This window comes from Camellia sinensis, chromosome 8 (genome assembly GCF_055761805.1).
Source record: "Camellia sinensis isolate YWXY chromosome 8, ASM5576180v1, whole genome shotgun sequence".
NCBI lineage: Eukaryota > Viridiplantae > Streptophyta > Magnoliopsida > Ericales > Theaceae > Camellia > Camellia sinensis.
Window position 1 is genome coordinate 197,950,214 of NC_138968.1, and position 21,937 is coordinate 197,972,150.

At 38.3% G+C, this 21,937-nt stretch overlaps 1 protein-coding gene across 1 annotated transcript; it reads right to left on the minus strand.

Annotated features, from left to right (window-relative positions):
* Positions 1-472: 472 nt before the first annotated feature.
* Positions 473-21,716, minus strand: LOC114313173 (uncharacterized). The gene is made up of 6 exons (XM_082884556.1): positions 21,548-21,716; positions 20,554-20,648; positions 18,936-19,197; positions 18,617-18,813; positions 4,584-4,771; positions 473-1,039 (listed from the first exon to the last, which is right to left on the minus strand). Exons 2-6 carry the CDS (start codon positions 20,646-20,648, stop codon positions 753-755), a joined length of 1,029 nt encoding a protein of 342 aa, XP_082740682.1. The 5' UTR covers positions 21,548-21,716; the 3' UTR covers positions 473-752.
* Between the last annotated feature and the right edge of the window lie 221 nt (positions 21,717-21,937).

Consider the following 21,937-nt stretch of genomic DNA (forward strand, 5'->3'; position numbering starts at 1 on the left):
TATTTAATAACTTAAATTTGTTCTGTTTAGTAATTTTTTTTTTTTAAACTCTATTTAAATACTATAGTAATTCCTAACTTCGGTTTGAAGGGTTTTAATTAGCAACCAACAACACTTTCTTCTTTAATGAAAACCAATACAAACAACCTTTTTTTCCTAAAAAGAAAAATGAATGAATAAATAAATATCCAAAATGAATACTTGCGGCCCAAGTAGTATATGAATCTGAATTTTTTCAATACAAAATGAATAAATAAATAAGACTACTTGCTCCCCAAGTACTACATATGAAACTGAAAACGACCATTCTTCGGCTTCCTTTTATATTTTAGTCAATGAATCATTTGCTTCTTGATAAAAATAAATAAATAAATATATATATATATATATTAAAAAAAACCAACGATTGGCATGAACCCCTCAAAAAAAAACCAATATATGTAGATATGTGAATATAAAAAACACCCTAATATAGCTTATCAAGGTTTCATTGCCAAAACAAAATGAATTAGTGCACTGCTACAACTTTCTAATTCAGCAGATGATCAGATTCCAACTTGTGGAACCTCTTTCAATAAATGAAGCATCCTCATTCCCTTTCGCATGACAGGGAAAAAAACCAAAAAACAAAACAAAAACACAAGAATGAAAGAAGAATGTAGTACCTACAGAGATTAATGTTGGCCTAACTAACAACTTGCTCTTGAAACATTACCCCATCATGTGGGTTTACGCATCAAATTCTCAAAAAGCTACTTTGCCTTCTTGTGAAGGATAGATGTTCGGAACTCAGCATCATCTTTGATGAAACTCCACCAAAGGTAGGTGAGTGGGATAGTACAGGCATGCCAAAGAGCATGCGCATCAACGAATCCTTCATATGGAGGGAAATCATAGATCTCTAGGAGCATTGCAAGGCCACCTCCCACGACCACCACCCACAACTTCCACCTAGAAGGATGGTGAGTGACACCAGCCCAGAAAGTCCAAATGAGAAGTTGAGCAACAGCCATGACAACACACACTTTCATGTTCCATCCTGTCAAGAAATTTCCAACACAGCACACTATTAAAAACAAGCATTAGAAGAGTAACAATCATAGGAAAAAGAAATGTGATCAATGCAAAAGGTCCAAAAAAGGCAGGGGGGCACTAAAACAAGCCTTCGATGTCATGGGGCATGTCATTTTTTAAAATTATTATTTTTTGTAGGACACATTGTGGACCCGCCACAGGGCACACCTTTATAGGTTATTTCTTATAACCAAACCAAACCAAACGAAGCCTTAAGTCCCATCAAATGGGGTCGGCTACATGAATCCTTCTTCTCCACGCGGCCCTATCAAAGGCCATTTCATTGGTCAAATTAAGTAGATTCATATCTCTATTTATAACGCTAGTCAACGTTAATCTAGGCCTACCTCGTCCACCAACACTTCCATCTACCGTTACAGCATCGCATCTCTTCACTACTGCCTCTGTTGGTCTCCGTTGAATATGACCAAACCATCTCAAACGATTCTCTCTCAACTTATCTTCTATCGGTGCTACTCCTACCCATTCCCGAATACACTCATTCCTAATCCTGTCCTGTCTAGTCTTACCACACATCCACCTTAGCATCCTCATCTCAGCCACACTCATCTTATCTACATGTTGTTTCTTAGTTGCCCAACACTCCGTCCCATACAACATAGCTGGTCTAATAGCCGTTCTATAAAACTTACCTTTGAGTCTAGTAGGTATTCGTTTATCGCACAATACCCCAGACGCACTTCTCCACTTACACCATCCCGCCTTAATCCTATGGGCCACATCTGAATCAATCTCTCCCGCTGTTGTGATAATTGATCCTAAATAACGAAAATGTTCACTCTTAGGCAGTTCTTGGTTCTCAATCTTCACTTCTCCTCTGCTTTCATTGTTACTGTTACTAAATTTACACTCCATGTACTCTGTCTTAGTTCTGCTTATCCGAAATCCTTTAGATTCAAGAGCTTTTCTCCAGATCTCCAACTTTGTGTTAACTCCTTCTCTAGTCTCATCCACTAACACAATATTGTCTGCAAAAAGCATACACCATGGCACGTCATCCTGAATATTTATCGTCAACTCGTCCATAACTAAAGCAAAAAGATAAGGACTTAAGGTAGATCCTTGGTGTAACCCTACAGTGATAGGAAATTCATTTGTTTCTCCAGCTGGCGATCTAATAGTGGTCACCACCCCTTCATACATGTCCCTAATCACGTCAATGTAGCCTTTTGTCACCCCTTTCTTCTCTAACGCCCACCATATTATATCTTAGGGCACTCTGTCATATGCTTTCTCAAGGTCAATAAACACCATATGAATGTCTCTTTTCTTTTCTTTATACTTTTCTATTACTCTCCTCAAAAGATAGATCGCTTCCATTGTTGACCTACCAGGCATAAACCCAAATTGATTCTCTGACACCTCTGTTATGTCTCGCAATCGACGTTCCATCACCCTCTCCCACACTTTCATTATATGACACATTAGCTTAATTCCTCTATAGTTGTTACAATTCTGGACATCACCTTTATTCTTATAGATTGGCACTAAAATACTCTTCCTCCACTCATCTGGCATGTTCCTAGTCAACAAAATTTTACTAAACAACCTAGTCAACCAAGCAACTCCCTTTTTACCCAAACACTTCCAAGCTTCAATAGGGATATCATCAGGTCCTAAAGCCTTATTTGATTTCATCTTCTTAAGTGCAATCTCCACTTCAAAATTTCTAATCCTGCGATAGAACCTATAGTCTTGGTTTATCGTATTACTGATTATTTCTTCCCCTATTGTCGTACTTCCATGTTCCTCATTTAATAGTTTCTCAAAATAATTCTTCCATCTTTCCTTAATCTCATCGTCCTTCACTAATACCTTAGAATCCTCACTCTTGATGCACTTTACTTGATTAAAATCTCTTGTTTTCCTCTCCCGCATCTTAGCAAGTTTGTATACCATCTTCTCTCCCTCCTTACTATCTAGTCTAGTGTATAGGTCATCATAAACTTTCAACTTAATCTCTCTCACTACTTTCTTGACCTCCTTATTAGCCAATCTATAGCTCTTAAGGTTTTCCTCAGTTCTATCCTTCTGCCACTTTTTAAAGCACTCTTTTTTTGCCTTAACTACCGCTTGGACCTCTTCCCTCCACCACCAAGTTTCCCTAGAGCTGGGTCCCGTTCCTTTCGACTCTCCAAGCACTTCCCTTGAGATTCTCCTCATACAATTGGCCATCGAATTCCATATAGTGTTAGCCCCACCTTCTAAGTCCCAAGTACCTTCCTTATCCATTCGATTCTTAAATATTTCTAGTTTATCCCCTTTTAAGTCCCACCATCTCGTCCTACGACGCCCACCATCCTTCCTAGCTTGGTATTGCCCTCTAAAACATAAATCTAGTATCAAAATCCTATGTTGAGAGACCAGACTCTCTCCAGGAATCACCTTACAATCATTGCATTTTAGGCAGTCTACTTTTCTCACTAAGAAATAATCTATTTGGCTCTTAACTAATCCACTCTTAAAGGTTATCAAATGCTCATCCCTCTTCTTATACATAGTATTAGCCACCACCAAGTCAGAAGCCAACGCAAAATCTAAGATTCTCTCTCCAGCCTCATTTCTGTCACCAAAACCGTATCCACCATGCACCCTTTCATAACCTACTTTATCTATGCCCACATGGCCATTAAAATCTCCACCTATAACCAGGTTCTCTCCTACGGGTATCTCCTGTAAGATCTCATCCATTTGCTCCCAAAAATGCCTCTTAGTCTGATCATCTAACCCTACTTGAGGGGCGTAAGCGCTAATAATGTTCACTATATTCCCTCCAATAACTAATTTAACTAGCATAATCCTATCTCCTTTCCTAATGACCGCCACCACACTTTCCACAAGACCCTTGGCAATTATGATTCCTACCCCATTCCTGCGTCTATCCTTACCACTATAATAAAGTTTAAAACCAGTATCCTCAATTTCCCTAGCTTTCTCTCCCGTCCACTTAGTTTCTTGTATGCAAGTTATACTAACTCTCCTCCTAATCATAACATCTACTAATTCCATCGTCCTACCAGTTAAGGTTCCTATGTTCCAAGTGGCTATCCTAAACCTATAGTCTTGGACTAGCTTCTTTACCCGCGCTCGTCCAGAAAAACGCGCAAACCTTTGCCCATTTTTCACCGCACCCAGGCGTCGATGCGGCGCCCCTTGCTCACTTTTCGAAACACCCGGAGGCAGGCGCAACGCGTCACTTGAGGGGAACGACCTAGCATTTAAACGATTCAAAGTAAAAGAAATTTGATTTGGGGTCTAAGTAAAATATATGAAATAAGGAGGGAAAAGGGAGAGGAAAAAAAACACACCCACAAATACATTGATGACTCTTACATCTATTGTATCCTAAATTTATATTCATATACATAGTAAATAAAAAAAATATTTTTTTGTTGTATCAACAGTATTATACAAAAGAAATATAGCTTGTTGGATAATTGAAGTTTGTGCATCTTGCAAGTTGCAGCAGATAGAGAAGGTGATAATACCATAATCTAGTTTATAGTTGTTCAGGTACAATATATGGGTAGTGACAAAAGCAAGCAGTGGAGCAGCAACCATGACTCTGGCAGCCTCATCCCTTATGCTGAAACTTCTTAGAATAGCCAGTATAAGCGAGTAACCAAGTAATGCCACTGCAGATGAGTAGTCTAGCTTTTCTGTCACATCCACATCTCTGTAGTATAGGAAGACAACCCACACCAACAATTAGGAGAAACTACAATTCCAGATTTGGCACATAATAAGATACTTATCAGTTCTTCAGGAGCAACTCAGTTTTCAGGAGCAACTCAGTTGTATTAAATGTGCAAAAATAAATTTAAAAGGCTTAGTAACGGCATAGGAAAGAAGGAGTACATTATGGAATAGGCTAGACATGTGACTTAACAGTCTTGGATTATTTAACTTATTTATTAAGGGAGATTATACGAAGCTATAAAACTAAACAATAATAAGATATAGATACTTGAATATTTAACCAAAACAATATTGACTTTTACTTCCATTTATCAGTACATGAAAGCATTCAAGTAGCACATAAAAGACATGCATGACCAAGAAATATTGACTTTTACTTCCATATGTGCCTAAGGCACCCTCTCCCCAATGCCTTGATACACCGTCCCCTTTTAATAAGAAGGCGGCATCCATGGAAGCAATGATGGAGGTTTTTAAACAAGTTAAAATCAACCTCCCCCTGTTGGAGGCGATTAAGCAAGTACCCTCCTATGCTAAATTTTTTAAGGACCTTTATACGCAAAAGCGTAAATCTAGGACACACGTGTCCCAAAAGGTCGTACTCACGGAGCAAGTAAGCTCCATCTTGTTGAATGACACACCCCTTAAGCTTAAAGACCCGGGTGCCCTAACCATTGCATGCATTATAGGGGACCATTTCATTGATAGGGCCTTGTTAGATTTAGGGGCTAATGTCAATTTGTTGCTATACTCTGTGTACGAAGAATTTGGGCTTGGCGAGTTGAAACCCACTACTATTACTCTCCAGTTAGCTGACTGGTTCCTTAAGGTGCCACGTGGCATGATTGAGGATGTGCTAGTGAAGGTCGATAAGTTTTATTTTCCTGTTGACTTTTTGGTTTTAGACATGGAACTGGTAGCTAGTTCTAGGAAACAAATCCCAGTGATCTTAGGTTGACCTTTCTTTGCTACGGCCAATGCATGCATAAATTGTCATACCGGGGTTATGGAAGTTTCATTTGGGAATGTGCAAGCGAAACTTAATATTTTCCAAGCATTCCAACAACCCAATGAGAGAGAGGAGTGTTTATTTGTGGATGTTGTGGATGGGATTGTGAAGGAGGCTTTACCCTCAATTCTTGTAGAGAACCCTCTAGAGGCTTGTCTAGCTCATTTTGGGTTCGAGAATTTTGATATTGACGGATCAATTGAGGAGGTGAATGCCTTACTTAATTCTTCTTCTACACCGGATTTTCCTCCGTGGAAAACCCAGTTTGAGTCCCTTCCTCCCTAGTCACACCACCTACACTTGAGTTGAAGCCACTCCCAGTCACATTTTTACAGCCAAAGGATACTTTACCTATCATCATTGCATCTGACTTAACCGCTGAGCAGGAAAGTCAATTAATGAGTGTTTTTGTGGCACATCGGAGTGCTATAAGGTGGTCGGTGGCTGATTTGAGAGGGATAAATCCCTCCGTGTGCATGCATTATATACAACTAGGGGAGGACACCAAACCTTCTCGTGAAATGCAACGGAGGCTTAATCCCAATATGAAAGAGGTGGTGAAAAAGGAGGTGTGAAAATTGTTAGATGCGGGTATTATATACCCCATCTTGGATAGCAAGTGAGTGAGTCCCACACAAGTGGTGTCCAAGAAATCGGGCATCACTGTTGTTGAGAATGAGAGAGGAGAGTTAGTCCCCACACGAACCACTACTGGGTGGCGAGTGTGCATTGATTATAGGAGATTGAATTCCATGACTAGGTAGGATCATTTTCCCTTACCTTTAGTGGGGCAGGGTTTTTATTATTTTCTTGATGGCTACTCGGGATATAATCAAGTCTCAGTGTATCCCGCTGACCAGGAAAAAACCACATTCACTTGCCCTTTTGGCACTTTTGCTTATAGGCACATCCTTTTTGGGCTATGTAATACATTGGCGACTTTTCAACGGTGTATGATGGCCATTTTCTCTGATATGGTGGATAAATTCTTAGAGGTTTTCATGGATGATTTTTCTATGTTTGGACCGTTTTTTGAGGAATGCCTTAGGAATTTAACTAGAGTGTTGAAACGATGTACTGAGGCAAACTTGATTTTGAGTTGGGAGAAGAGCCATTTTATGGTTCGTGAGGGTATAACGTTGGGACACATTGTGTCCCCTCGAGGTATAGAGGTGAACAAAACTAAAGTTGACCTCATTGCAAGCCTTCCTCCACCCACTTTTGTGCGTCAAGTCTGTTCTTTCTTAGGGCATGCAGGTTTTTACCGTAGGTTCATCAAAGACTTTAGTAAAATATACCGTCCTTTGTGTAGTTTACTTGCTAAGAACGCACCTTTTATCTTTGATGAGGCATGTCTGAAAGCCTTTGAAACACTAAGAGTGGCCCTTACCAGCGCCCCAATCATGAAATCACTAGATTGGTCGCTTTCCTTTGAAATCATGTGTGATGCCTCAAATTATGATGTTGGGGCCAATGGATCAATAGGGCATCATATGCTATATACTATGCTAGTCGTACTCTCTCGGATGCACAATTGAATTACACTATGACCGAGAAAGAGTTACTAGCCGTGGTCTTTGCCTTAGATAAGTACCGATCCTATCTCGTAGGTTCCAAGGTCATAGTCTTCACTTACTATCTAAGAAAGAGACCAAACCTAAATTGATTAGATGGATTTTGTTGCTTCAGGAATTTGACCTAGAGATCCGAGATAAGAAAGGGTCTGAGAATATGGTGGCGGATCACCTCTCTCGAGTCCTTGTTTAGTATGCTAGTGACCATCTAACTTTGCATGATTTGTTTCCGGACGAACAACTTCTTGTGGTGTCACGAGCGAGCCCCCCGTTGTTTGCACATATTGTGAATTACTTAACCATTGGGCAAATGGACAAATTCCTCAAAATTGGTCTAAGCAAGACAAAGACCGATTCTTTTCACAGGCCAGGTATTATTTTTGAGAGGATCCAGGGTTGTTCAAATATTGCTCTAACCAAGTAATCCGATGGTGTGTGCCGGAGAGTGAGGTGCATAGCATTCTTACATTTTGTCATTTTCCTGCAGGTGGCGGTCATTTTAGTGGGCATAAAACGGCCGCCAAGGTTTTACAAAGCGGGTTTTATTGGCCCACCATTTTTAAAGATACCCATCAATTTTGTAGAACTTGTTTGCGCTGTCAACAAATAAGTTCGATATCTAGTCGTGACATGATGCCAATGTCTCCTATTCTTGTGGTAGAGATCTTTGATGTTTGGGGGGGTTGATTTTATGGGACCTTTCCCGTCGTCATTCGGATTTGAGTATATTCTCTTGGCAGTGGATTATGTGTCTAAGTGGGTGGAGGAGATAGCTACCCGAACAAACGATCATAAAGTAGTAATCAAATTTTTGCATGAAAACATCTTTAGTCGTTTTGGGTTTCCTAGAGCCATAATAAGTGACCAGGGTACGTATTTTTGTAACTGGTTCTTTGAGTCGATAGTTAAGAAATACTCTATCACTCATAAAGTTGGCACTCCATACCACCCTCAAACTAGTGGCCAAGTGGAAGTCTCAAATAGGGAGGTGAAGCACATAACAGAGAAAACGGTGAGGCCAAATAGGAAAGATTAGTCAAAACGTTTGATTGATGCACTATGGGCCTACCGCACTGCTTATAAGACACCCACTGAGATGTCACCATATAGGGCGGTGTTAGGCAAAGCTTGCCATCTCCCAGTTGAACTTGAGCACTGAGCATTTTGGGCCATAAAGAAGTTTAACTTTGATATGGTCGCGGTTGAGCTCAACCGGAAATTGCAACTCAATGAGTTGGAGGAAATTCGGAATGATGCATATGAGAGTTCGAGAATTTTTAAAACTCGGACTAAGGAATTCTATGACCAGCACATTAATAGAAAATCCTTTGAACCCGGCCAAAAAGTGTGGCTTTCTAACTCAAAATTGAGACTCTTTCCGGGTAAGCTTAGATCAAGATGGGATGGTTCCTTTGTGGTTGTAGAGGCATTTATTCATGGCACCGTTGAGGTGTAAGATCCAAAGAATGGCCACACTTTCGAAGTGAATAGCCAAAGACTGAAGCCATATATAAAAGGGATTGAGAATGGAGATATGATCCATTGTTTTGATGGACCCTTTTTACTTTGATTGAGAAATTGAAGTCTTGATCTCTTTTCTTTCCTTTCTATTCTATTATATTTTTCTTTATTCTTGCTGTGCTTTAATTGACGTCTAGGAGACTTTAAATCCTCTAAAGGTGTAACTCTTTTGGTATTAGCTGTGCCCGAATGGCATCTGACGGTCTAGTATAGCCACCTAACTGTGTTTGTAGTGAGTTCCTAGGAGACCAACTTAGACGGTGGAAATTAGAGTTCGAATGGCAAAGCCTATAACACAAGGATTTGGAATTTCTGAGACTAAAGTCTGGTTTGAATACCCAGGGGTGTGGAGATTGCTTCAAAACCACCTCGGCTTAAACTCTGTATGGCAGCCCCATAAGTTGAGTTAGCCTTAGTCGCCTCGATTCTGGATACCGAACCAACCTAGTTTGTCACCCTGTTGAAGAATAGGGAAAGTTACAAACACAGTTAGGGAGAAAAGTAGTACCCGTGGTTTCGCGTGAAGATTATACATTTGGTGAGCATTTAGTTATTTTAGTAATGCTTTATTTATTTCGGATGTGAAATGAAGGTAGAAATGATTTGAATTTTTACTTGGGTTGTCGTTCTTTGTAAATTTATTTGGGTTGCAATTAAAAAAATAAAAAAATAAAAATCCCGTGGTTTTCGCGTGAAGATTATACCTTTGGTGAGCATTTAGTTATTTTAGTAATGCTTTATTTATTTCGGATGTGAAATGAAGGTAGAAATGATTTGAATTTTTACTTGGGTTGTCGTTCTTTGTAAATTTATTTGGGTTGCAATTAAAAAAATAAAAAAATAAAAATCCCGCACGTGCGGCACAACCCACCGCACGTGCAGAAGATATTTCAATTCACAATTTGCACACTGCTTTAAATGCAGGTACGTGGGGGTGGTGCGTCGCAGTCAACGCGCGTGCGGCCTGGGTTTCACACATGCTGGAAAAATTCCTGGAATTTTTTTTGAGCCTGCTTTAATTGCAGATGGGGGTGTGTGGTGCAGCAATAGAGCTGCACGTGCGGCTTGATCCCCGCACGTGCCGAATGTCATTCCAAATAAATAAATAAATAAATAAATTTCTTTATTTATATTTATTTATTTATTTTTATTTTTCCATTTTTATTTTATTTTATTTTATCTAATTGATTATTATTTTTTTTTAGTTTATTTCGTTTTTGAAAAAAAAAAAATTGACCTCATCAAAAACCTAACCCACTTTTCTCACAATCACTCTCACAGATTTTCTCTCTCTCTCTCTCTCTCTCTCTCTCTCTCTCTCTACCTTATCATCTTCTTTCAACCTTTTCTCTTTCACTCGAGCCTCACCACCACTAACCTCCTTTCTTTTCTTTTCTTTTTTTCACACCATCACCCTCCTTCCTCACCATCATCCCACTGCCCACCATTTCTCCGTCCGGCGATCGACGACCACCATTTTTTCTGGCAAATCTCCATTCTTTCTCTCTTTCTCCACTCTTCCAAAGTAAACTTCCTTTTCGTTTAGATTTGTGAGTGTAGGAGTAGAGTATTGTTTTTGTTTTTGTTTTTGTTTTTCTCCAGTCAGTCTATTTTCCAACCAAAAAAAAAAAAAAAACTGGGCAGCCAAGAAGACGACCGCTTGCACATGCGGCCATCTCCGACACACGTGCAGTCCCTTCCAAAAAAATATATATATATATTTTTGTTTTGTTATTTTTATTATTTTGGTTGCTTACCATAGTTTAGTTCATGCAAATAATTTAGTTCTGTTAGTTTTAATTATTCAGCCATTAGTTACTTAAATAAAATTGTCCTATTGTTCAGTAGTTAGTTTAATAACTAATTGTGTAACTGGTTTAGTTGTTGTTCCTTTTATTTTTTTTCATATTTTATTTTAGTTCATTTATTTCTCTATTACAAAAAATAAATAAATAAATAAAAATCCTAATGCCTAGCTTTCTAATTAATTGTATTTTCTATTGATTTATTTAGTTGTTTAGATGTATTCTCTTATCTCAGTCTTACTTGTTTGTTTAATTCATTACTTATTAAAATGTTAATGTGTAAGTTTATATTATTCTATTTTAATTGTTTTAGGTTTCAAAATAAATAAAAATAAATAAAAAATATGATAAGAATTGCATGTAGTACTTCAGTGAGCAGACTTGTGCTTTAATATCTTATTTGATTCTCATGCTGGTTTCACAGGTATATGTGTCTATTGTTGGTGTGCGCAGGTCATGAGTCGACGGATATCCACCCGCGCCTCCAAAAGGCCAGAGGTTCCACTTCCTCAGTGCCACCACCGCCACCGTCACCACCATCCTTGCCACCACCACCGGTGGAGTTGCCACGACTAGAGTGGGCTTCACACCCACTTCACAAGCTCACACAGTTTAACATCACATATTTTCAGCGTGACCCAGTCACTTTTTGGGTCGTTGAGCAGCTCCAACTCCGACAATAATTGGGCCTTTGCATTGTGACAGCACCCACTTATTCTTGTCTGGTACAGCTCTTCCACCAGAACATGTATGAGTCACTTACTGAGGTCGGACTTTTGTTCACTATTGATGGCCACCTTGTCAACATCACCGCATTCATGATTGCCCAAGTATTAGGGTTCTTTTCCAAGGAGGACCACCAGCCCTTCTCGGAAGTTGAGGACCGACAACCGATACACAGCCTCATCCAAGAGTACTTCCCGGGGGCCCATGGTGATGCAAGTTACACATGCCTACACCGGAGCAAGTTGCCTGACCGCTTGTTATTCATTGACTCCGTCATACATAAGAATACCCTTCTACTTGGACATAAACCTGAGCACCAATTGGAGTTTGTCCGGGTCCTACATGGATGGGTACCAACATGGTTATCAGGTACCACTTGCGGACGTCATCTGGATGCATATGCGCAAATTTCTACAGGAGGCAATTCAGTCTCAACCTATGCAGAACCTGACTTGGTCCCTGTCATTTACCAACTTGCTTACACTTGTCTTCGAGTTGAACGGCCTTCCCATTGATCCGAGTGAGGAGATTGACATAGCTTATCCGACTTTCGGGCAGCGGGAATGGTAGGATAGCATATCTCACATCCCGCAGCAAGTTGGTGCCCCGGTTGATAAGGCCCAGGAACCCGTTCACGACCAACCACCTCATCCTGCCTCCCCTGTGCCTCCCAAGGGGACCTACTAGACATGACTCATGAGGAGTACTTACAGCTTCAGCACTTTGTGGATCAGATCCACAATACTCTTCGTAATCACCACCAGATTCTCATGCAGTTGCGCACGGATTTTCTGGCGCATCGAGACTATTCTCAAGCGGCTTTCGACCAGCTCAATGCCCGCTAGCTCAACATTCAACAGTTAGTTGCATCACTGCAAACTGACTTTTACACATATCGAGAGTCGAGCCAACAACGTTTTGACCAGCTCGACACCTGGGTTCAGGATGAAGCATTCGAGACGCGATCATTGATGAACGCCTTGTTTGCCCAGCATTTCCCGCCACCACTGCCACTGAATTCTCAGTAGTACCGGCCTATCTTTTGCTTTGTCTCTTTTATTTCTATTTTTACTTTTAGCTATTTCTTCTTTCGTAAATAAAAAAGATATATAAATAATAAATAAATATAAATAATAATAAAAAAAAGAAAAAAAAGAGTAAAATGTGTGTTACTATTTGCCTACCTAGATGTGCACTTATAATCTCTGGTAATATTCTCTCATTTCTATTTGCTTGGCTTTTGCTTCCATTGAGGACAATGTCATATTCAAGTTGGTGAATGAGGGTATTTTCTTTTGTGCATTTCTATTTGGCTCCTAATTCATGCTTATACCTACTTCACTTGATTACACTACTCCACTTGATGTCGACTTGTTGCTAGTAGGGTGATAATATTTGCATATGTTAATTGGAAAGCATAGCTGACTTGTATGAAAAGAGTTTATTGGGTAAATACTCGTATATGATGTTTGCACTAGGATAGTTATTCGTGGTTGCGATATTAGTACACTTATCATGAGTATGCCTTGATTCACATGAACACACTATCATAGCGGTGACCTCTCTATTATAATCTCTGGTGAACATCATCTATGAAGCACGGACACGCATACGGGCACGGACACGCATACGGACACGGACACGGACACGGACCACGGCAATTTTTAAAAAATGGGGACACGGACACAGACACGACAAGGAACACGGCAGATTTTTTAATTTTTTTATAAATATTTTTATTTTAATACACATTAATTATTTTATTTATTTATTATATTTTTTAAATAATGTGTTGCAATTAATTTTTTATTTTATTTTACATACATGTGTTTTTTATTTTATTTTATTAATATGTACAAGTATATATTATCTTATAATATGTATTATATATTATCTTATAAATATATTATATGTATAATAACTGTTATATAATATAATAGTTATATAATAACAATATAATAGTTGTTACATAATAATAATAGTTATATAATAATAACTAAGTCGACGTCATCCTTATAACTATTATAATAATAATAGTTATATATATATATATGAATCAAGAAGATAAAAGAAGATAAAGACGCAACAGAGAGAGAGGAAGAAGCGATCGATCGCGAGGGAGAGAGAGAGAGAGAGAGAGCTCGTCGAAGTCGAAGGCGATGGAGGTCCAGGTCGACGGCTTACGGTGGTCGAAGTCATGGAGATCGACAGGCGAGTTGACTGGATCAAAGTCCAAGTTTGTTTCAAGACCTTTACTCTTCTCCTTGTATCAGGATCCTCTAGAGTAAAGAATCCTGAAGTGATCTCCTAGAGTGAGAGATCTGACGGCTGAAATCAAAACTAATCAAAACGGCGTCGTTTTGGTTAGTAAGTGAAAAAAAAGAAAAAAAGAAAAAGAGGAGTTTGATTTCAAAAACACAACCTCTGTTTCTAATGCTTCCCCATTTTTAGCCTTTCCTTCCTATTCAACCCAAAACCTTTTGATTCTTATTCTTTATTCCTAAGTTCATGAACTACCCATAAAAAATATGAGGACTCAAAACCAAAACATAGCAAGTTGGGTCATCAGTTTTCTTATTGATTAAAATCAATCTTCTTCAAACCCATTTCTCAATCAATCTCCAACACGGAAGACAAAGACCCAGATTTTTCTTCCCCCAAACTCCCCACAATCACCCAGGTATAACAATATTCATTTTGCCCTTATTCTATTTAAAATAAATTTTTTTATTATTTTTTCAGTGAATCAAGCATAAAAATAGAGTTTGATTAATAACCCATTTCAAAAGTGCTCTGTTTCTTTTCTGTGAATAGGTTGTGGAAGAGCTGAAAGAGCTATGGAGAATGGCTTTGCCAATAACAGCAATGAACTGTTTAATGTGAGTATAATCTATAAAAATGTTTTTGAAATTGTTTAACTTACTTTCATGGCTGCCGAGAAGAAGAGAGAGAGTCTCTCTATTCTTTCATATTTGCAGGAACCTGTTCGTCATTTTGAACCAGAGCAGAAATTTATTTATTTTTTTTCTTTCAATTTACTAACCAAAACGACGTCGTTTTGGTTAGTTTTGATTTCAGCCACAGGATCTCTCACTCTAGGAGATCACTTCAGGATTCTTTACTCTAGAGGATCCTGATACCTTCTCCTTTACTCTTCTTTTTTGCTCTTTATGTTCAGATTTGGACACGCATGTCTAGATTTGGTGGACACGCGTGTCTCCGCCGTGTCCCCTGCAAAAAAAAATAATTAAATTAAAGGGACACGCCACCCGGCGTGTCCCGTATGTGTCCTCGGCGTGTCCACGTGTCCCCGGCGTGTCCCCATGTCAGACACTGCCACGGCATGAAATTTGCCGTGTCCATGCTTCATAGTACATCATTAATAATTGCTAGTGTTGCAGGAAAGAATAAATGACTAGCCTTGATTCTCAAAATAAATCAATATAAAAAAATAAAATAAAAAAACACTCGACTTGTTTGGGGTAGCCTCTTTAACTCGAGTTATTAAGTCCGTAGGGATGTTTTCACACCTAGTGCCCTAAAACCGTCTGGTTTGGGAGTCATTGGCCCAATACTTGCTACATGGGTTAATTAGAAAGCTTAAGGAACCTAGACATTGTACAGTTAAGGAAAATAAGGAAAAAGACTTGTTCGGATTCGTAACCTTTTCAACTCAAGTTATTAAGCCTGTAGGGTTGTCTTCACACCTAGTGCCCTAAAACCGTCTGGTTTGGGAATCATTGGCTCAATACTTGCTACATGGGTTAATTAGAAAGCTTAATGGATCAAGACATTGCACAGTCTTTCCAAAAAAAAAAAAAACATTTTGAGAATCCTATTTGCAAAAGTTTAATCTTGTCTATATATGTTGGGGGTTATTACGAGTTACACTGGGCTATTATTGTGGTCAATTAACTAGTTATGGAGATTGCACGTTACACCGAGGTTACTGATGATGTGTGCTACTAACATTCACAAGTACATAGATTTGTGTAATCTTGAATTACGGTCTCTACTCAATAGATTCCTTCATGCTTGTCTACTGTGCCTTCAATGACTTATAATGTCTTAATATTGCACTATAGTGGCACATAAGTTAATTCTTGAGTAGTGTAGTGTGATTGATTGTTGCTAGATAGATGTAAATATGTTAATATTTGTGGGTATCATTTCTGGAAACCCTCACGAGACTTTACTCATCCACTTAGGGTAACTTTGTGGTTTAAAGGCTTGTTGCATATGCTAAATGCAACCGTTCTTCCCACGAAAGAGGAAATAGCTAAATTTTGTTTAATTTAATTTTATTTTATTTTTATTGCTTGCTTGAGGACTAGCAAGTTGTAAGTTGAGGGATGTGATTAAGGCCGAATTGTGCAACATTGAAGCTGTTAATTAGGATCTCTTAACTTTACTTGCTTGTCAAACTATATATTTTATGTTTGTTTAATGTCAATTAGGTTGTACATAGTTAGAGCATTAAATGGGCAAAAATACAGAATTTGGAGAGAAAAGAGCTTTCCGCACGTACGGCCGAACCTCGGAAAACGGTTCGATGTTTTAAACCTATTTGAAAGACAGTAGAGGTATAAAAAAGGCAAGAAAGAGACTGGATGAGCGTTCTGAAATTTTGAAGGAGAAAGAGAAGGCTAAGGTTTGGAAAAAGGTGATTCTCAAGCTTTCAATCCAACTTCCATGGGGTCTTCCATCTCTTCCACCTTTTCCCACTCCTCCATGAGTGGCTAGGCTCTTCTTTTCTAGGGTTTTGATGAAACCTTAGCTATGTAATTCGGTTTTCTCTTTGCGTTTTGATTATGTAAAGGTTTAAACAAATTGTATGGTGTTTATGAAGTTACAAATATTTATTTTTCATTATCTCTTTAAGTATTCTACTTTCTGTGATTGTTAAATGCTTCCCATACAATAGTTTTCTATTCCTTCATATTCAAGGTATGAGATGAACCATACTACGAGGAACGAGTCGTGTCGCTACCCTAGTTTAGAGCGAACGATTCGTACTACTTGAGATGGTTCGTGCTCGTACATTGAACGTGATGATTTTCTTGATAAATGCTTCAAATTTGTCGTTGCGAACTATTATTCCGTTCGAACCGTAACATAATTGAGTCTCAAATTGAAGCTTTATTTATGTAACTAGGGGTGGACTCATTACCCTAGGTTTTTCCCAAAAATCAATAATTCCAATTTTATGTATAATTGATAGTTTAATCACTTTGTTTGATTTACTTAATATTAGTTTATGAACAACCAATCTTTTAATCAAAATTAATTTAGGAATTTAGTGATTAACATAGTCTAATTTCACATTTATCCCAGTGGATCGATACCTGAACTTGCCATTATTCTAAAATAATTTGGTATAGTTTAGTATTTATTTTTGGTGTGTGTAACGACCCATCACCACCCATTGCTAAGGAAGATAAAATATTGGAGGATCGTCATCTCACCTTGTACCGACTTTTCAATGAAGCGACATAACTCGAAAGCCCGTGAGAAGTTCCCATTCCGGGTGTAAGTGGTAGTCACGGCCTCCTAAATATTATGTGTAGTGTCAATAGAGAGATAGCCCTCTCCAATCTCCGGGACCATAGAATGTATCAACCAATCCATAATAAGGGAGTTGGTGATCTCCCACTGATCATAACTCGGGTCTGTGGTGAGGGGTGCCTGGATTCTGCCATCAACATACCCCATATTCCCTCTACTCTTCAAGAACAACCAATCTTAATATTAGTTTATGAACAACCAATCTTTTAATCAAAATTAATTTAGGAATTTAGCGATTAAATTAGTCTAATTTCACATTTATCCCTGTAAATCGATACCTGGACTTGCCATTATTCTAAAAGAATTTGGTATAATTTAGTATTTATTTTTGATGTCTGTAACGACCCATCACCATCCATTGCTAAGGAAGGTAAAATATTGGAGAATCGTCATCTCACCTTGTACCGACCTTTCAATGGAGCGACGTAACTCGAAAGTCTGTGAGAAGTTCCCCTTCCGGGAGTAAGTGGTAGTCACGACCTCCTAAATATCCTGTGCAGTGTCTATAGAGAGATAGCCCTCTCCAATCTCCAAGACCATAGAATGTATCAACCAACCCATAATAAGGGAGTTGGTGATCTCCCACCGATCATAACTCGGGTCTGTGGCGAGGGGTGCCTGGATTCTGGCATCAACATACCCCATCTTCCCTCTACTCTTCAAGAAAATAATCAGACTCTGTGACTACGCTAGATAGTTCTAACCATTGAATAGAGAAGTGGTGATTTCAAGACCAGGATTGAGATTATTAATCATAGTAGAAAGGATAAGGAAACTCTCGCTCTTAGGTGGCTGAGAGGTTGTGGACTCACTAGTGAAATCTGCCATGAATATTCTACTAAGTAACCCTCAAACCCAATGCCAATCACAAACTCGGAAGATGGTGGAGGAATAGCAAACACTATGACCACAAAGAGATCAGCAGAAGATTATTATTATTATTTTATTTTATTTTTCTAACGTAGCATCATTTTTTTTCTCTTTTTTTTATCTTTATTTTATTTTATTTTATTTTATTTTTAACTAACTAACCATTATAACTTTATAAGAAGAGAGAGAAAGAGAGAGAGAGACGACAATCGAGAGAGACGACACTGCGAGAAAGAGTCGACAGCAACCTAGGAGATGCTGACAGAAGCCAAGGAAGCCAAGGAAGCCAAAGAGGCTGTCGACAGGCCCTAGGGTGCCTTACGATGGCCTGGGTGAGGCCCTAGAGTGCCGACAGACCCCCTAGGAGACTGATGATGGCCTGGATGGACTGTGGGATGACAGACGATGGTCTGGGTGAGAGGCTACTGTGGCCGATTGGGCTCCTGGGAAGATAGAGCTACCGGCAGACAAGAATAAGGTATGGGCTAGGGTTTAGGCTCTGATACCATGTAGTTTAGAGAAGAGAAAGAGTTAGGGAATGAGGTAGACTTCATTCCCTTTTATATTGATAATATTGAGTAATTACAGGAGAACCATAAGGCATAATATAAGGAAACACAATCACACAATTACGTATTTCCTATCCTGATAATAATTCCTATTCTAACATAAACTAACCTTGCCTCTCCATCGAATTTACAGACATAAATACACAGCTACTAGAAAAATAAATTGGAGAGGGAAAAACTTACCGACTGTGGAAAACAGCACTCCAGAACCATGAGTTGATTGCTAAGAGGGAATAGATATGCCACAAGCTGGTATAATCATAGTATGGTTTCTTATCTGGTTTTAGTGGCAGCTTGTGGTACAGAAGGGTGAAAAAGGACAGCCAACCACGGAAATGCATTGCGAGGTTGAGTGCTGAGAGAGCTACAGAAACAGGCTCCTGAGTAATTGTATGACATTAATATAGGAATTTAATCAACATGTGCAAACTAGAAAATTACGACAGCACTTTCTACTGCAAAGGAAGGTGGTACCAAGGTATAAAGCTGTAAAATAACGAACCTGAATCCCATATACACGCTGAAAGGGCCATTTACCATGATATTTCACAGGCCCAAGACCAAGTGATGCCCTTTCTTTCTCTGTGTCCACCATACAATAGTAACGGCAATCACTTTGGCAATCCCATTGTCTCCACTGCCAGTAAAGAGGTTCTTGCATGTACCAATGACCATCAAGTGAGTCACCATCCAAAGGGAATTTGCAGTGTGGAAAGCATCTATCCCCAACACATCCCGTATTTTTGCATAGGTCTACACAAAACCTAAAATTCATCGAACCACAATCTCAGGAAACCACACTTTGTCTAATCCACATAACATATAAATCATTACAAACAATGTTATGTTTATTGGGATATTATTATGGAGAAGAAAACAAATATATATATCCTTTTTAAGATTTAAACCTATGTTACCTAGAACATGGATCGTTCCGGTACATGGAACGGGAATGGGAATGTGGTACGCCACACACTCTAAAATGTAGTACGATAGGAGTAGACTTATATATATTACACTTAAGAATGTAAGGTACTTTTCTAATAATTTTTTTTTTTCTTCTTAATGTAGCAAATCATTTCTATGAAAACCATTACCCATTTTTGATGTTTTTGACTTGTCAAAACTTAACTCATCTTAGATTTTAGTTTATATATTTTATTTTTGCCTCCTAAGGTAACATCTAAGGAAATATATTGAAAAAAACTTTTGGGATTGCTTCAGATCACTAAATTTACTGTTTTGGAACGAAAGTGTACCATGTTTCGGAACGTGTGTACCAATACGTAATTCGCTAGGGTATTAGCGTTTTCTGGTAACATAGATTTAAACTAAGAAATGGAAACAAAATAAAATTTCAGCAACCCCTACTCAAAGGTACTTGTTCAACAAAGTGAATAAACCAAAGTCACGACAACAATCAAATCTAAAGGAAAATGATGTGTACTATATCATGTAGTACCCATACCCATGTAAAATGTTTTCCATAACCATTACAAGTAAAAAAGAAAACAAACAAATAAATAAATAAATTCAACAATCAAATACTAATTTAAAATGACAATTCAACATCGTCAACAGTTAAGCACTAATTAAAATATCAAGAGAGAGAATGCTACTTATTTGTATTGTTAAGAATACAGGAGAATACTATACAATGATGATTAACAAAGACATGTTTACATAGTGACGATTAGGAAATTATACTCATGGCAAGATAACCATGTCTATGGTCGTGTCTAGAAACAGAACACGTGTATCCATGACATGTCCCCAACATTTCCAGGCTAAGAAAAATAATTTTAAATAAAAAATGAAACGACACATGGCGTGTCCAATATGTGTCTCAACATGTTCAAGATGAGTTGGTGTGTTGAACATGGCTACAACAACCAAGTTGAAGTGTTTGTGCTTCATAGGCTTCAACCATGGGTTGGGAGGTCGGGAACAAATTCCAATACAACTTGGGTTGGGCCTCAACGAAACCCTCAACCCAGCTGAACCAACCCAAGTTGTAGCCCTATAACAAACTCCAAATCATGAAGCTAAGTGACTTGAATGTTCTAATAAGTACAATGCCTATGTACTTAATAAAATAATAAATAATGAAGAAGGATTACCTATAAAATGGATCAACATCACCAGCACTAGCATCAAGTACTCCGACAAGAAATGCAAGCACCACAAAGAAACCAATCCAGTAATGATCTATCATCTGATTAGAAGATCAATAAGAAATTATAAGCAAAAAAAATTGGTGACATAATATTTGAGAGAGAAGTTTAGCTTCGTTTCATGAGACTCGACTCTCATCCACTACATTTAGGCCTAACATTTTACTTCTTTCACAGTTTTTTCCCAATCAAACCGCCCTTTGTCAAACCCTGAGCCCTTCGAACAGAAGGGTCGGGTCAGTTGGTTTTTTAAAGCTGTTTGGAATTAGTGGATTGGGCCAGTTAAAACAACCAAGTGAAAAAATAAAAATAAAAATAAAAGGACCGACACATTAATTCAAAAAAAGAAGAAGAAGAAGAAGTAAACATCTACATTTTTAGCTGCACAAACAAACTAATGCTGCAACACATCATACATAGGAGGGTAAATTGTGAGATATTTATTGGATGAGGTTTTTTTCAACTAGACAAATGCATCAACACAGAAAAGAAAAAGCATAAATATTGGAACCCAAATTGAGATTAAAAAAATGAAATGTGAACATCGTAAAAAGAAACAATTAAACACGATTCAATGCAGGAAACATCAAACATCTGCATTCTTCCTCACCTAGGTCTAACGCATCAAAACTCACAAAAAAATCTAACTGATGAACAAAAGTAGAACGCATAAATTACATTTCATCAAAAAAGCAGAACGCATCAATCAAAAGCAAAATTCTTCGATATCACCGATAATTCGATGAACAGATACATAAATTACCAGCCAAGTAACAAGCCAAATCAACAAATGAAAAAAAGAAAAGAAAATCACATTTAAGAAAAATCAAAATGTAATTCGATTTGCAGTTAGGGTGGTTCTGAGATCAAAGCTTGGATGTGTGTGTGTGTGTGTGTGAGAGAGAGAGAGAGAGAGAGAGAGAGAGAGAGAGGGGGATACCTGTACACGGAACCTGGCACCGGCACCGAGTCCTACGCAGAACGGGCAGCGGGCAAGTTGGCGACGAGAACGGCGTAGTGAAAGTAAATGGAAACTTTAGAATGATCGAACGAGGGATTGTTCGTTCAACCCTGGTGGCACTTTGGCTTATTTTGGGTTGGTTTTTTTTTTTTTTTTTTTTGACTTTTTTGTTTTTTTTTTTATTATTTTAGCCTGTGGTTAAAAAGTCTGATTTGGGAAAGATTTTTTTGACTTTTTTTAAATTTTTGGCTTTTTGGTGAGGTGCCATCTTGTTAAAAGACCAAATTGCCCTTTTCCATTTTTTTATTTTTTAATTTGGGTTGGGATTTGGCATTATTTCCTTCTTTTTTTTTCTCTTTTCTTTTTTTT